General features: G+C 43.4%; 1 protein-coding gene across 1 annotated transcript in view; it reads right to left on the bottom strand.

The window, feature by feature from the left end:
* LOC119389847 (arf-GAP with coiled-coil, ANK repeat and PH domain-containing protein 2-like) overlaps nt 1-15402 on the bottom strand; it is a 29242-nt gene extending 13840 nt beyond the window's left edge. Inside the window, 17 exon segments of the mRNA XM_037657247.2 lie at nt 1287-1568; nt 2282-2508; nt 2671-2835; nt 3496-3612; nt 4554-4639; nt 8220-8346; nt 9471-9730; nt 10505-10579; nt 11424-11519; nt 11610-11654; nt 12860-13043; nt 13755-13813; nt 13921-13974; nt 14069-14129; nt 14374-14432; nt 14527-14584; nt 14952-15402. Of these exon segments, the coding sequence (XP_037513175.1) occupies nt 1287-1568; nt 2282-2508; nt 2671-2835; nt 3496-3612; nt 4554-4639; nt 8220-8346; nt 9471-9730; nt 10505-10579; nt 11424-11519; nt 11610-11654; nt 12860-13043; nt 13755-13813; nt 13921-13974; nt 14069-14129; nt 14374-14432; nt 14527-14584; nt 14952-15004 (2008 nt within the window). The 5' untranslated portion in view covers nt 15005-15402.
* Nucleotides 15403-15460: the final 58 nt, after the last annotated feature.

The raw sequence follows: 15460 nt of genomic DNA, 5'->3' as shown, positions 1-15460 counted from the left end.
TGTCAATAGTAAATGCCAATCTCGAAGGCCTTGCTTTCGCGAGCAGTTACGTCATAGACGCCATCTTTGCAATTTGAATCTCGAAGGCCATGCTTTTGTTTGCATCAATTGAAAGATTCTGTTGCTTGCGCCTCTCATGCGGCTAATATTACGGTCAAACGAGGCCAAGCTGCGTGAAAATGCACCATGGCCGCTCTCTTTGGTAGTCACTCGGTCGGCTCCGGGCGCACTTCGCGACGTATCATACGGGAACGGTCCGACAGTTACGACGTAACAGCGGGGTTCCCAATACATTGTATCCTATGGGAGCTATGCCGGGACCGGCGGAAAACGACGTAACAGCCGGGAAAACGCAGCAGTGAGGAACGTAACAGCGGGGTTCTACTGTATACACTATTATACCTCACTGACTTGGTGCTTTGGCCATCATTCTGGCCCTTGACTATCTGTCTTCCTTTATCTCTGTTGTGCAGAAAAGATTATACTGAAACTAAAGCTGTATTCCCATGATGGACATGATCGTGGATGGATCAGTCACGTGACATGTGACGTGATTCGGATCTCTCTGCAGCCAGCATTCACACGACAGGGGAGAATTCACGCTCACGCTACAAGCGAGGATTTCGGCATTGCTCCCCGAGGATCCCAACTGTGATTTGGTCCTCTGTTGTTTCACGAATCGCTCCGCGCGGACCGAAGTGAAAACCCGGGCGTCGTCAAAATTGATGCGATGGTCCACCTTTATGCTGTGTTCTGCGAGAGGATACGGCAACATCGAAACGATGTGCATAGATTCAACGCTGCACGAAACGCTCTCGCAGAACACAGCGAAAAGATAGACCATCGCATCAATTTTGACGACACCCGGGTCATCGACACGAAAGGCAGCCACCCAAAAAGACAGTTCTTAGAGTCCTGGCATATCCAAACAACACCTGGAAATGTTAACCGCTCAACTGGAACCTTACTGAGTGTGTATGCGCACGGTCTACGGAACCAGTGGAAAAAACACCACAGCAACAAGAACGGCGGAAAGAAGGACGATGGAGAGGGGGACACCACCAAAGAAAGTCGCTAGCTTCGGAGCTGGCCGAACAGTCACCCCTGAGGAAGGGACCGAATCGGTCCCGAAACGTCGGGTCAGTTTATAGTTTTTAAATTTTAACTTTAGCAACTTTGGACTATAAGTGGCTGGACAGTTTATTATTTTTTCGTATTATATAAATTTGTGTTGTCCTCGTCCTCAATGCTGTATAGACAGAGCAATTTTATGTATCAGCACTTGCCTGAAGGCGGCGGCATGACCGGGACCAGTGACTCCCCAAAGACGAGCACATCGTCCATTAACTGGTTGGAGGAACCCTCGACCACAGCCCTTCCTTCATTGTCTGAAGGGGGCAGAGAGGTGCCTTCCTTCATGACGACGCCGCTCTCCTGCGAGGCCATGCTGAAGCGGGTCTCCGAGCCCACAGAGCTCACAGACAGGGCGTCGATGCTGACGGGAGACTTGTCGGCCGGCAATGTGACGGCACTGCTGTGGCGCCGGGCGACTCCAAGAGCAGTGTCACCTGACAAATATAATCACCAAAGAAGTGTAAGTGAATAATGCTCCGTAGGGTATAGCAAATGTCAAAGTGCTTGATGAACAGCTTTTGGACATCAGAGAAATTTTACCAAATTGACTACAAAATATACCGACACGAACAGCATTAACAGGAACTTATTGGTGTGTATGCTGCATGTATACTGAGTACTTATTTTAATTTTTTTTTTTGGTATACAGTGTGTCAGAAGGTTTTGCATCTACTACTTACATGTATATTATGCATCATGTATGCCATGTGAAATGTGTTGTACTGTTTTTTTTTTTCTCTTTCTGTCAATCACTGTTTTGCTATCGCGTCTTTAGAGAGGCAAAGTCCTCTCTAGCTGTTTGTGTGCAGCTCTTTCCTCGGTCTCTCACAACAATGTTGAAAATAAAATAAAATAAAATTCAATTCAATTGACTTTCCTTAGGATGCTCTAACAATCCTCATATGTTCTGCTGCACAGCTGCAAACCTGTGCAAGCTCCTTTTTGGAACTCTCAAGTTCTGCACACCTCCGAAATGTCTCGAGAACACCTGAAGGGCCAAATGTTCAAACGTTTTCGCTCAAATGAAACAAGAAAGTTTCGCCTGAGCTGGCGCGGAAGTGCGTAAGACTGTGTCCCTACTTATCCAACACGTCAGTAAAAAATCGAGCCAGCAAAACCTTGTTTGGGGTGACAATACAACACACACCTGTATCCGCATGACGCTGGTCCTGGGTGTGAATTGTCCTCCTGCGGCGGTGCATTTTGCGAACACTCCAACGCTGAGGCAGCGTGGCTTTCCGCAGTACCGGTGTTGCTGCTGGCGATGCGCCTAACGCATCACGTGAAGGGGACAGGCACGCCACTGAGCCAAGAAGCGGCTTGACAAATGCCTTCTGCAGATACTTCGCCTTAATCCAGGCTTCCCGAACACTCCTGCGAAATGTTCACGTGACTATGTATGAGTGTATGGGCTCAATGTGAGAAACCGCAAGTGTAATAAGAAGTCTCTGGCATTAAAGCACTGCACAGACAAGCCACACAAAAGACATTGTAACACAAAAGTCTTGTATGAAAATGAGAACAAAAGAAAAAGACCTGCTGCAGTCTGGTGTGGCCCTGACGGCCACATTCTCGTCCACACGAGCCTCGTAGACGCTGTTGATGACAGTGTTGCCCAGCTCAGCCATCACCTTGAGTATTTCCGGCTCCCAAGTGTCGAGTGTCAGGGAGCGCACTTTGGACACGTGCACGCCCAGGCTCCTGGGAACATGGTTAAAGGATGCCTTCAAGATGTTGCATTGATCACTGAAGAAGGTGCTTGGTAGACTACCATTGGTGATAAGGAGGCGCTACTTTATCACACTGACAGAATTGCTAGACCTCACCATTTTCTCACCGAAACATAAGCCGAGATCCTTGCATATGAATCTGATGTGAGATACTGCAAACTTATGACCTGAAAGCTAATCGTGATTTTTAGGGTCTCAAAGCAAAACAACATGAGAGCTTCCATCACAATAATTTCATTTTGAGACATATATTTTGTTGTATTCACAACGCTAAACATAGTCTTTAAGGTAAAAAAGGTGATTTGAAAGTTATGCAGGTTGGGGACGCAACATGATCGGAACGATTTCATGTGACCAGATCAGGAGCCGGGCTGCAGCTTTTGCCACACATAGAGATATCCCTTTGCACATTTTAAAAAAAAGTACAGCAACTTTGGGCCGTCCGGCAAGCCGAGGATGCTGCCCGGGTCCAAGGGCTTCAAGCCGTCACCTGACGCCATCATCAACAACGGAGAGTGGGACGGGACAGGGGTTAATCCCCTCTTCCCCCCGCCTCGCCCGGACTTTTAATAAAATTTATTCACTCACTCAATGATGCAAATCAATCACAAATTTAGTGTGGCAAACACACCTGTGTATGCCAGAGCATTCGATGCACAGAGTGATTCCCAGGTTGATGCTGGCCCAGCAGGGGCCGGGTGATCGGCAATCACAGCACAGTTCGTTCCCGGGGATGCTGGTGAGTTGGCTGCAGGCACATGGAAAAGTGATTCACCCTTAGATGAGTTTCAAAGAAAAAGAATGAACACTAGATGTCTCTAACAATGGTCGAACTATGCTACAGCGATCCTGTACGGCAATCTATGATTGCCACGTAAACATCACACCTGTGGGAGCCAAACCTGTAATGAAAAGGACATGCATGGCATCCTCCGCTGATCTAAACTGCCTTGCTCCTCCTTCTTTCACCTCGTTTAATAAGCAATGGTTACACTGAATTAAGATTAAGATTATTAAGACATGTGCAAGCCAGGAAATCGTGCTTAGTGAACTAACCCCAGTATTCTCAAACAGACCTCAACTTGAAGTTCGTCCTTCATTTGATCGAGTTCGTCACAGCGCTGCTGCTCGACTGAAAATGATGCCGTGCTTCTCAAGAATTGCTGCAGATTATTGCTGATATCTGGTTACTTATTCTGCCTAGAGACAACGCTCCCATCTACTTTCTCAAGTCGAGGAGAAGCGCTGAGTGAAGGTGCGTTTAAGAATACGGGGGTAAGCCATTGTCACTAAGACAGTTTACGGGCACATTTTTCAGTTCACATTCCCACGAAACACAGATTAATACGTCCAGCACAAAAGACTCAAAGAAAACATCAGGATGAAGACTCTGCATCTTATAGCGAAAGGCACTGAGGAAACAAAGCAGGCAAAAGGTACGAATTGCACACAAGTTAAGGTCTTCATGTGTCACATTGGAAACAGTCACTAAAAGTTCTGGAATAATGAATATTTGCAATGATTCAAATGTTACCAACACTTAATCATGCTAACACTTATTAATGAATAGACTCATGTTCTTAACACCTGCTTAGACAATGTACTTCTTTTGGGAAGGGATGCACATTGGCATGATAATCTATACAAGTATTTCAGCAAAGCCATTATGAAGATTGTTTGAACACGTACATGTGGGCCCTTGGAGGTTTCGGTACTGGGTTTGCACTCTGCCTCGACATTGATGACAACGAAGAATCTGACGATGCTTTCCATTCCTGCATTTCGAGCATGAAAGAGAAGTCGCAGATGGAAGTCATGAAGCTTTATCTTCAAGTAAAACCAGGCGATGCGTCTTAAGCGCGGATATTTTGCCATAACCATGACAAATACTGCACAATTTTCCAAGCTTTCAATTAAGGCAACAAATGCTAATAGGCATATTGGAAATCAACAAAGACAAAAGAGGTCATGCATAAGTATGTCGTGTATGCATATTTGCCCTTTAGGAAATCTGCTGAAATGCCTGGGTGAACAAGCATTTCAGTGCCATTGTGCAAATTACTTCCGCTTCGAGTCAGACCTTACAGCTTTTCTAAAATGAGTTTTCAAAGGGCAATTCGTCTGGCTAGTTGGATTTGCAATACCTTCTAAACACCAGTGCTAACTACAGTACCATAGGGAACCCGAACAACACTGGAGTTTACTATCAACTGGTTATTTTATCATAGAAAGCACTTATACCAGGTGTCCCAGCTATTAAGGGTTAAAAAATACAATATTAGAGGCAGGCGAGAGAAATCAGTTGCAAATTGCGGACAGTCACCTTGCGCACTACAATTTTTTGTTTTGTAATTAATTAATTTGTTAATTAGGATCGTTTAACTAAATGGCTAAATAGTGACTTTAGACAAGAAATGCGACTTGCAAAGTTCGAGAGCGTATTCAGAAACCCCCATTGCATTATTTGCGATAAAGGAAGTCTCACGTATACCATTTTTTCCAATTCGTATGGCGTAGCGCACCACGACAGGGACAGAGAAGAGGGACGCACACACACAGCGCTAACTTGCAACTAATGGTTTTATTTGCGATCACACATGCCTTTTATACAATAACAGTGGATCGATAAAACCGAGAGAACAACATGTAAAGATACAGCACAAAGCCTGCACGTGTCATCACTAATTACAACAATCTGCACCCGCCAACATCAAAGCGATGATTCCAGATACTTCTTTTCTTTAGCTGACAAAGCCAAGGAAGGCACACTCATACATTTTTCTTTCCTTTTGTCTATTTCGTAGGCTTCAATTATTTCCCGCATGGTTCTGCCGTGGGCCCTATCGAGAATATGGGTATTTGGAAACATTGGGGTGCAACCACACCTCTGACAATGAATTCCCAAATGACCAGATACAGCTTTTTCCACATTGTACTGGTGTTCCCTAAGTCTTCGGTTCACACACCTTCCAGTCTGGCCTATGTCTGGCAAAAGTGCATTGCTTTGTTTCTACAAAAGTACTTGAAGTTGACCTCTCTTAACGATCATTTTTCGGTGAAAAAGTCGGATCAGGTGCTAGATTTTTTCACAGCCAAGAAAAAAGCGAATCTTTTAGCATTTTCGAATGATGTCAAAGATCTTTATTACACCCTTCCTCAGGCCGACTTGATGGCGTGTGTTTCCGAAGGTATCGACAGAGTAGATGCAGTTCAGTTCCAAAATGCTGCCGGTGTATCGAGTGAACAGTTTTTGGAGCTCCTTTGCTTTTATCTTAACTCGACTAATGCGACGTGGAACGGGAGCACTGTGAAACAAAAGAATGGAATATGCATAGGTTCCTGCACCGCCCCATACTTGAGTGACCGGTTTTTGGCAAAACGAAACCAGGTTCTTGAAGAGCATGTGAAGCACACGGATGTTGTTGCTGTTTTTAGGTTCGTAGAAGACTATCTGATCGTTGCTAATAATGAACGTAACAATTCTGACGCGGTAGTTTCAGAAACTCTAACCATGATCACGACGGAGTTATCTCCCCTAGTGCTGACGCATGAAGTAGCTAAGGACAACTTAATAAGAATTTTAGACCTCGGGCTGTATTTTTCGCCGGCAGGAGTGTGCTGGAGCTATGAACCACGAGGAAATAAACCGGTTCTTCCGTTTACATTCGCTCACTCAAAATTGGTAAAGCGTGCTGTGATGAAGTCGTGTCACCACAAGCTTGATGCAAGCTTGTGGGCCCAGGATAAACGGTTAACAGATTCTGGTTATCCCACGCGCCTGTTGACCGCCGTTGCCGAAAATGTGAGCAGGAAGGGAAGGGCAAACGCCGGGGAGCAGGCAGTCGCTACTAAGGCAGCCATGGCTGCTGCAGTTCCCTACATGCACGCCATTTCGCATAATTTGTGAAGGATAGCGAGGAAGGCCAGTGCGGACGTGGTTTTTTTCTGCTCCCGAACGATTACAAGGGACGTGCAAAAAGGTAAATGCAGAGAGTAGCGGGAAGCGGGATTGTGCGATCAAACACCGAGAAAAATTTGTCAATTGCAGTCGAGGAGTTGTGTATTGTATCCCTTTGACATGTGGACGGGTATACATAGGCCAGACTGGAAAGTGCGTGAACCAAAGATTTAGGGAACACCAGTACAATGTGGAAAAAGCTGTATCTCTTCATTTGGGAATTCACTGTCACAGGTGTGGTTGCACCCCAATGTTTCCAAATACCCGTATTCTCGGTAGTGCCCATGGCAGAACCAGGCGGGAAATAATTGAAGCCTACGAAATCGACAAAAGGAAAGAAGAACGTGTGAGTGTGCCCTCCTTGGGTCAGCTAAAGAAAAGAAGTATCTGGAATCATCGCTTTGACGTTGGCAGGTGCAGATTGTTGTGATTAGTGATGACACGTACAGGCTTTGTGCTGTATCTTCACATGTTGTTCTCTCGGTTTCATCGATCCACTGTTAATGTATAAAAGGCATGTGTGATCGCAAATAAAACCATTAGCTGCAAGTTAGCGCTGTGTGTGTGCATCCCTCTTCTCTTTCCCTGTCGTGGTGCGCTAGGCCATACGAATTATGAATCCCAACCAACTAGCCCGGCAACGTGCCTTAGCACATTTTTTCCAAGCTGCAAAGAAAGCCAGGAAAATACAAAAAGAACCACGTGACTAGCGCATTCGCGCGCAGCGAACATGCTGCTCTCGGCTGTGATTTTAGTGAATGAAATCAGCTGCGGCCGTGACTCACCGGCTCCGTTGCTGCGGGAGGCCGATACGTTAACGGTGGTTTCTTGGCCCACGTTCGCTGCAACTTGCACCGTCACGTGCGCCAACTGATTGATGCGGGCCAAGAAACCACCGCCAACTTATTGGCCTAGCGCTGCAACAGAGCCGGCGACTCGTGGCCACAGCCGATTTCGTTCGCTCAAACCACGGCTGAGAGCAGCATGTTCGCTGTGCGCGAATGCGCTAGTCACGTGGTTCTTTTTGTATTTTCCTGGCTTTCTTTGCAGTTTCGAAAAAATGGTATATGTGAGGCTTTCTTTATCGCAAATAATGCAATGGGGGTTTCTGAATACGCTCTCGAACTTTGCAAGCCGCATTTCTTGCCTAAAATCAATATTTAGCAATTTAGTTAAACAATCCAATTAACAAATGAATTAATCACAAAACAAAAAATTGCTTATAGTGCGCAAGGTGACTGTCTGCAATTTGCAACTGACTTCACTAGCCTGCCTATAATATTGTATTTTTCAACCCTTGGCTAAAGGTAGCTGGGATACCCGGTATACGCGAGAAAGGAGGAAAGGTATAAGTTGGTGGCATAATTTATTTCCTTAAAAGTATCAAATGAACTCACGCTCATTGAATGCTTCTCATCCTCCTCATCTCGTGCTGGCTGGTTTAAAGCGTGTGAGATTCCCGACTGCAATGCAGTGATCCAGCAGTCGTACGACTCTTGAGAATCGGCTTGTAGCATGTGAGTCCTGTAAAATATAACCAAATCATCATTTAGTATATAAGGCTGCATGTTCTAGAATCTCCTCTAGATTAAAATGGCACCCAGACTCAAGATCAAACCAGAAATGCTGGTATACACTGACAGTAGAGACAAGTAAATGTATAAAAAAATACAGTGGATAAAACAGGTAAGAAAAAAAAAGCAGCCCTGAAATTTGATTGCTGAGTCAGTCAGCTAAAACACGCAGTTAAAGTTAATTTTCTCACTTCATCAGCATTTTTCACAAAGTACACACCCTTAATGTCCCATTGAACAGAACATGCTGTCAGCATACGAAGAGCGAACATGGCAAAATGTAGTGCAGTGCACATGACTGAAGTGCGGGAAACAAGATGCATGCAATGGAAAAGGCGTGGCACATTATCCCAGTATATTTTTTTTTTACACTTGCCAGTGCCATGACTACATCTCACTTTAATAAAAGGTGATCACACTTCACCGGGCACCGTGCGCACAAGACACACACGTCACCTAGTACAATACTGTTTCTATGGTTTCATATGGTATTGTTTTAGACCAGAAGTGTGGCACCTTTCTAGATTGGTGAATGGGTTCCAGCAGAAGAGGCTGACTAAAAGTAACACGACTGATTTTTCTGAAGCCAATATCAGGCTTTCTTTGCACTGCCTTGCACACGCTTAACTCCTTAAAAAGCAGTCTTCTATTAGGCTATGCAAGATAAGCCCTTATTGTTTAAAAAAAAAGTCATCAAGGTGGCAACAAGCAACATTTCCACTAAGAACGGAGTCGGAGTGATGCACTAGATACACTTCGTACCAAACTGCTTACTAGAGTATGTACAGTACACACACACTTAAACGCGACATCGTTTTTTTTTTTTTTTTTTCAGTATCTTGACTGCTATGAATGAGTGCTCATGATAACCACATCAGGTCGCAGCAAATCTGGCCAAAGGTAATGTTGGCTCTGATGTAAATGTTCGAGTCAAAATTATGCCGATATGGCACGAACTGCAGACACTTGAAATGAAAGTACGGGCATTGCTTAGCCCTACATTTTCAACGTTTCAATCTGTGAGTACTGTACAACGACAGCCTGTTCAGAGAAATGACGAAAACGTCGACCTACTTTGAAGGCGAGAGGACCTCAAAGCAGAACCGTCGCTCAAAATCCAGTGCGGGTTTCACGGTGCACAGCCGCAAGTCCTCCTCCATGACGGTGCGCTGCTCATCCTTGGAGCGCTTGCGGTACACTAGCTGGCCATTCTGGATGATGAACCACCGCCTGTTCCAGGTCTTGAAAGCATTCGAAGTGCGCTTGAACAGGTATCCCTCCAGACTGATGCCATTGTTGGCCGAAGGGTCCTTGTGGACCACTGGAACCACATCCTGGTTACCAGAAAACGTTCAATAGAGAATTGCAGCCAGCACGCACTTGTATCAGCGTTGCCATTTTGACAGTATGCATCCTAAGGGCAGACGTGGGTCTTAAAAAAGTTGTTTTTTAATAACAGTTGGGTGAACTGAATGGAATTTTATACGCTTATTCAGTTTTTTCTGCAGATTCCAAATTTCTAGTAGATTTTTTAAAAGCTGCATTAAGACAAAGAATATGACATTTTTAAAGTGTATTTTACATATTCCTTACGGGGCTTTTTGGCAACTTTGCTTTACCAAACACAAAAACAAGTATTGGCAAGATTGCCAGAGAGCTGGTCAAGCCGATGATATTTATTTTCTTATGATGTTCACCAAATTATAATTCTCGATAATCATAAACAACACACACCAAAAAGATTTTCCCTCACGTTTGCATCTGTTTATTTTGCACTCATAGTGTGTTGAAAACAATCAAATTAGCATCATCGGCTATATCAGCTGTCTGACAGTCCTGTCACACACTTTGTTTTTGTGTATAACAAAGTGAAGTTGCTGAAAAGCCCCGTAAGAAATGAGCAATATACATATTTTAGAAATTGCATACCTTTTGTTTTAATGCAGCTGTTAAAAATACATTTAGACACTTGGAATCTGCGGAAAAAGTGAATAAGTGTTAAATTTCATTTAGTTCAGCCAACTAATGAAAAATTTTCTGACGATCCATGCCTCCCCATAAGGAAGCCAAAAATAACTAAGAGAAAAAACATAGGTCGGAAGACTTGCCTTTGAGGTCACAAGCGTGTGCCTTGAATCAAGCTGCTTTGACAGGTCAGTAGACTCTTTGCTGAGCTTGTCAAGCTGAAACGCAGAAAGAACAAAACGTTTGCACGCCCCTACAGCTGATTAGAGGTTATTAGCTTTAAACCTTTTCAGGCACTTTGTACACATTTGTGCACACGCAACTTGTTTTTGCTAGCTGTGTCGACTAGTTGCTAAGAAAGAGCAGGATAGATTGAGCTTTTGATAAATTGAACCTCCTGTGTAATCAATTTGTCTTTATTTAATGTCATTTTGCTCTGTAATGCTGCACATGATCACTTTGCAGAAGGCACGACTATGTTCGACATGCTGCTTTCTGCGTGCCATGTCAAAAGTATAATTTTTGTTTGCTCTAAAATATAAGTGAAAACTAAATTGCACTATATTTCTAGCCTGAGATTTAATTCTGCTCATGCAAAAACAGAACATGAATGACCTCAGAATAAATAGATTTTAATTACAATTTAATTCAGATCAATTACTGAAAAATGCACAAATCAATGCATTATGACATTATTTTTGTCACAAAGAATGCCTTGGAATAATGCTGTGTAGATGTGATGCATTTGCAGATAATTCTTCATAAGCCGCACCTGAAGTGGTTGAGCATAACACAAAAAGCAACATAATTGGAACAGCAGATTGCTGTTCCAATTATGTTGGAAGCAAGCAACACATTGCCTTAAAATAAAGAGTGATTTCTCTATCGACATTGCTGCTGCTAATTTTCCACTGTCAAAACTAATTACACAAAGCAAGTAACCCTCTGTGATGTGTAAGGTTCACACGCAATGCAAGCCTCATGGTGACTTTGGGAAAGTGCAGGCATGCTGTCTGCGAACAGCCCGAGTCAAACGTCGTAAGCAAATAGCGTGGCACTCACGGTGGTTCCCAACTGCTTTAGAAACGGCTCTGAATCCTCAAACAGGTCCGAGCCCTGGTGGAAGTAAGTACTGTAGGCGCCCATGAGAGACAACAGCTGTGACAGGAAACCAAACAAAGCAAGTTGGAGCCACTGCAGACTCGCACTACTACGCACCAGATTTATGGGTTGTCATAGGCTACTCACAGTTTGTAAGACCTCATGCCTCTTCTTTGACTGCAGGCAACTGAGCTGTATAACAAAAAAAAAGCTTGTTCTGATAAGGTTTTAAAGACTACCACGTCAATGCAAAACGATGTCATAACAAAGTGAGCACTAGGAAATACAAGAACGCCAACTAAATTGCGCAACATGGTCACACATTACTAGCAGAACCAGATTCTTTCGAAGCTTTTACTGTGCTCATGTATGCACAATTTATTTCAATTTTGACCAACCAGCCTTAGCTGTGGGTCTTAGCCTGTAGGTGAAAATCGTTAAAAATAAACTGATACAGTAGGCCCATATTAAGAAAGCTTTACCACTTTACCAGGCAAATATAGTGAAACCAGAATAGGACGAACATGGACGTAAAGAACAGCCAAAGGTTGTTATACAAACACAAAATTTGGCTGGTCATGCTTTATTTCACTGAGTCATCTACTGCTATCATCATATCAAACTTGCAAAAGGCCGTGCAATATATTACTTGCAACAAAGAAAATATTGAAAGCAAGAAAATTGTACATTACTATATAAAAGCAATTTTTAAACAGCACATTCTAGACATGTAGGCACATTTTCGCCAGCAGGTTGGCTCGGCTGGCCTGCATCAGATATATCGACATGGTGATACTGAATGATCACACCGATAGTATGTTTGTGTATGAGCATTGGTGCAGGGTGTATTAGTGATTTATAATTATTAAGTGGCACATATTGCCCCAACAAGCCGTCAACCTGTTGTCCAAATGGACAAGATTTTTTTCTTTTTTGCTGGCTATCACACTTGCATCTCTTTTGCCAGATTATACCAGATTGTAAATTACATTTTTTTACTGATGTCAGTATGTACAGACAACGATTTTGTGTCACATATCACTTCTTTATAACAAGACTGAATGGGACTAACTTTACCTTTTACATTTTCATTTACCGTGCAGACACCAATTTCACACTACACATTCAGTGCTCAACATTGGCGTGGTATGTAATATGAATCTACTAAATAGTATATTACACATGCACAAACACACACATGAAGGGGCATAAACATCCCCCTCCTTAACATGAAATTCTGACTCACAATGATGGTAGTTAATAAGAAAGAAGCCTGCCAACATATGCTATGTCGAGCAACAAGAGAAGTGCAAGAGAAGTTTCGTTAGAAAAAAAAAGAAAGCAAACATGTTGTGCTGAAGTAGGCTCAATAATTAGTGAAACCAACGAGAACGTACTTGATGAACATAATCGAGTGTCAGGTGCTGAAAGCAGGACCGAGTGGCAATCAGCACGTTGTGGGCGTCCTCACATTCCGAAGCCTTGGTGCGTTGCACCTGTGAGTTGCGGAACAGCGCGTTGTCCAGGTCGTCACTGATCTTCTCAAAGTGCCGCCGCGTCTCCTTGCTCTGGCGGATGTCCCTGAAATATATCGAGCGTGACTGAACAGCCCTTCTTGCATACCGCACGAAAAAATACAATTACCTCTGCTATTTTCTTTACAAAACTATATGTTCTCTATACTTTATGTTATAAATGTCATATGCGTACAATGTTGTGCGCTTTAGAGACAAATGCCAGCTAAAAGTTGCTATACTAATTGCTCAGTACAAGGCTTTCAATGTTCACGCTGATAGTAGTTATGAAGAAAGAAACCAGTCAACATAGTCTTATGTCAAGCAACAACAAAAGTGCAAAGAAGATATTCGTGAACAGAAAGTACAAAAGTTGCTATTTACTGTTACATTTTGCCTGTGGGCATATGCAACTATGAAAGGTGTAGTTTAATTAAATATAACTTTCACACACTGATTCTAAGTAAACTGGTGTACGGCATAGCATTATAAAATATGTACAGTGTTATCAGCTAGAACACAACGTTAAAGTGACGGGCTTCAAGAAGAGTAATATGGGTGTCACAAGGGCACTTTCAATTGCGATCGAGATCGAATTCGTCCACCGCTGTTGGCTCATTTCTGCATCTTGTACACATAAGCCAATCGCAATCAACAAACTCGATTCCAATTGGGCTCGATAACAATTGAAATTGCACCATGTAACAACCACATAAAATTAATGAGGGTCTCTTTTGCGTTATTAAGTGTGTATAATGGGTAAAAATTTCCAACTTACATCTTGATGAAATTGCTCAGATTCTTTACAATAGACTTCTGCGCATGTTCGAGGAGTATCTACAGATAAAAAAGAACCAACGTATAGACATAATTTTCATCAGTCCATTTACAGGGAATCCAGAACTTTTCCACGACTGCAAAAGATATTCCACGACTGCACTCACCGACTGATATTTCAACACGTCTGTGAGAATCTGTATAAACCTATTTAGAGAATTCTGAAACGACGAAGTTCAAATTAATAAACACTTCAACTTTCTATTCTGTCAAATGACAGGTTACATCCCCCGAAGAAACCTAAAGTATACGAACCACAATGGATGCATCGTCCTTGAAATAACCGACCAAATCCCAGATGCCGTTGATGAAAGCGCTGTGAAAGCAGAGAGAAAAGGTAAAATTTATGCGAAACAACATACGTGAGCATCCGAACACTGAAAATTAACACCGTACATATACTTGCATATACATGTACGCACACACAAGCTCTGAGACATATTTCCGCAATAATCATGTGACTAGCATTGAGATTAAGAGATTAGTGCCGCTTTGAAAGAAGTTCTGAGAGATATGAGGCATTTCAGACTATATCTTCAGAATGCTCAAAATGGGCGTACCTCTTCGCTGTGACATGGCTTTTGCCCGTTTCAACCATGTTGGTGCACAGCTTTACCAACTGCAAGGAAAACATCGCAATGAATAGTCAATGAAATCAATACTAAATGTAATTATTTCGTGGCAGTGGACTCGACCCACGGGCGCATACTCACTTTCTCAAGCTTAATTTCTAGTTGATCGATGCTCTCTTCATTTTCTTCTAGTGCCTCCCTAAGTAAAGAATTGGCACGGTATTAATTCACTGTCATCCGGTACACATATCACTTATTCGCTATAGCGCTCTCGATCGTAGATCAACGGGTTAGTGTAACAAGATCCGCCGCCAAGCGACGCGAATGTCCGGAGGGAAGTCGTTAATCTGAAGGATATCGCCTTCGAAGCATATCCTGTCTATGCATCGACATGCATTGCATCGAGACAAGCGAAACTTCCTGACATGCAAGAAATGCTAGTAAGTGCCTCGAAGTGGTGCCCATGAATACTGCGAAGGGGCGAAATACTTGTAGCAGTTTACTTTCGTGCGGCGCAGAGCGAAACGATAAAGTGCAACCACCCATTTCACGACGCAACTACTCACCGAAATTTCGGAGAGTCCCGGATACATTCGTCGAGGTCTATGATCGGCCTCATGATGGAAGAAGTGTCGCTTCTAGATCCGATACCAGTCCATTTGATCGTTGTTGTCGGTAAAGCAGAGAAGTCGCCACCACCTGAGGCACAGGTCAACACAGCATCGTCTACATATGAATCATGCGACTACAGACACCCCCCTCTCTTGAACGCGTGCGGCGTAAAACATTGCGGCGGTGGCGGCGTTACCACTCAACCCAAATTTTTACTCGTTCGTTTACTCGAAGAGAACTAAAAAATTCTACAAAACGCGCTCAGGAATTGGGAGGCGGCGCGGCCACGAAATGGGGGATTTCTCTCCGTGCCCGCCTGCAAATCGGCATTGAGAAAAATATTAAGAAAATCGCGAGAAGAGAAAGAAAAGCGAAACAAATAGAGTAGGCGTCGTCTTCTTCTTTGACGCCCCTAGCGGCCGTTTTCACCAGAGTTTTTCAATAGTACTAGTTGCGAAACTGC

The sequence above is a fragment of the Rhipicephalus sanguineus genome, chromosome 4 (genome assembly GCF_013339695.2).
Source record: "Rhipicephalus sanguineus isolate Rsan-2018 chromosome 4, BIME_Rsan_1.4, whole genome shotgun sequence".
NCBI classification, from domain to species: Eukaryota; Metazoa; Arthropoda; class Arachnida; order Ixodida; family Ixodidae; genus Rhipicephalus; species Rhipicephalus sanguineus.
The sequence above is the reverse complement of the archived record's forward strand: the minus strand, read 5'-3'. Positions and strand labels throughout refer to the sequence as shown.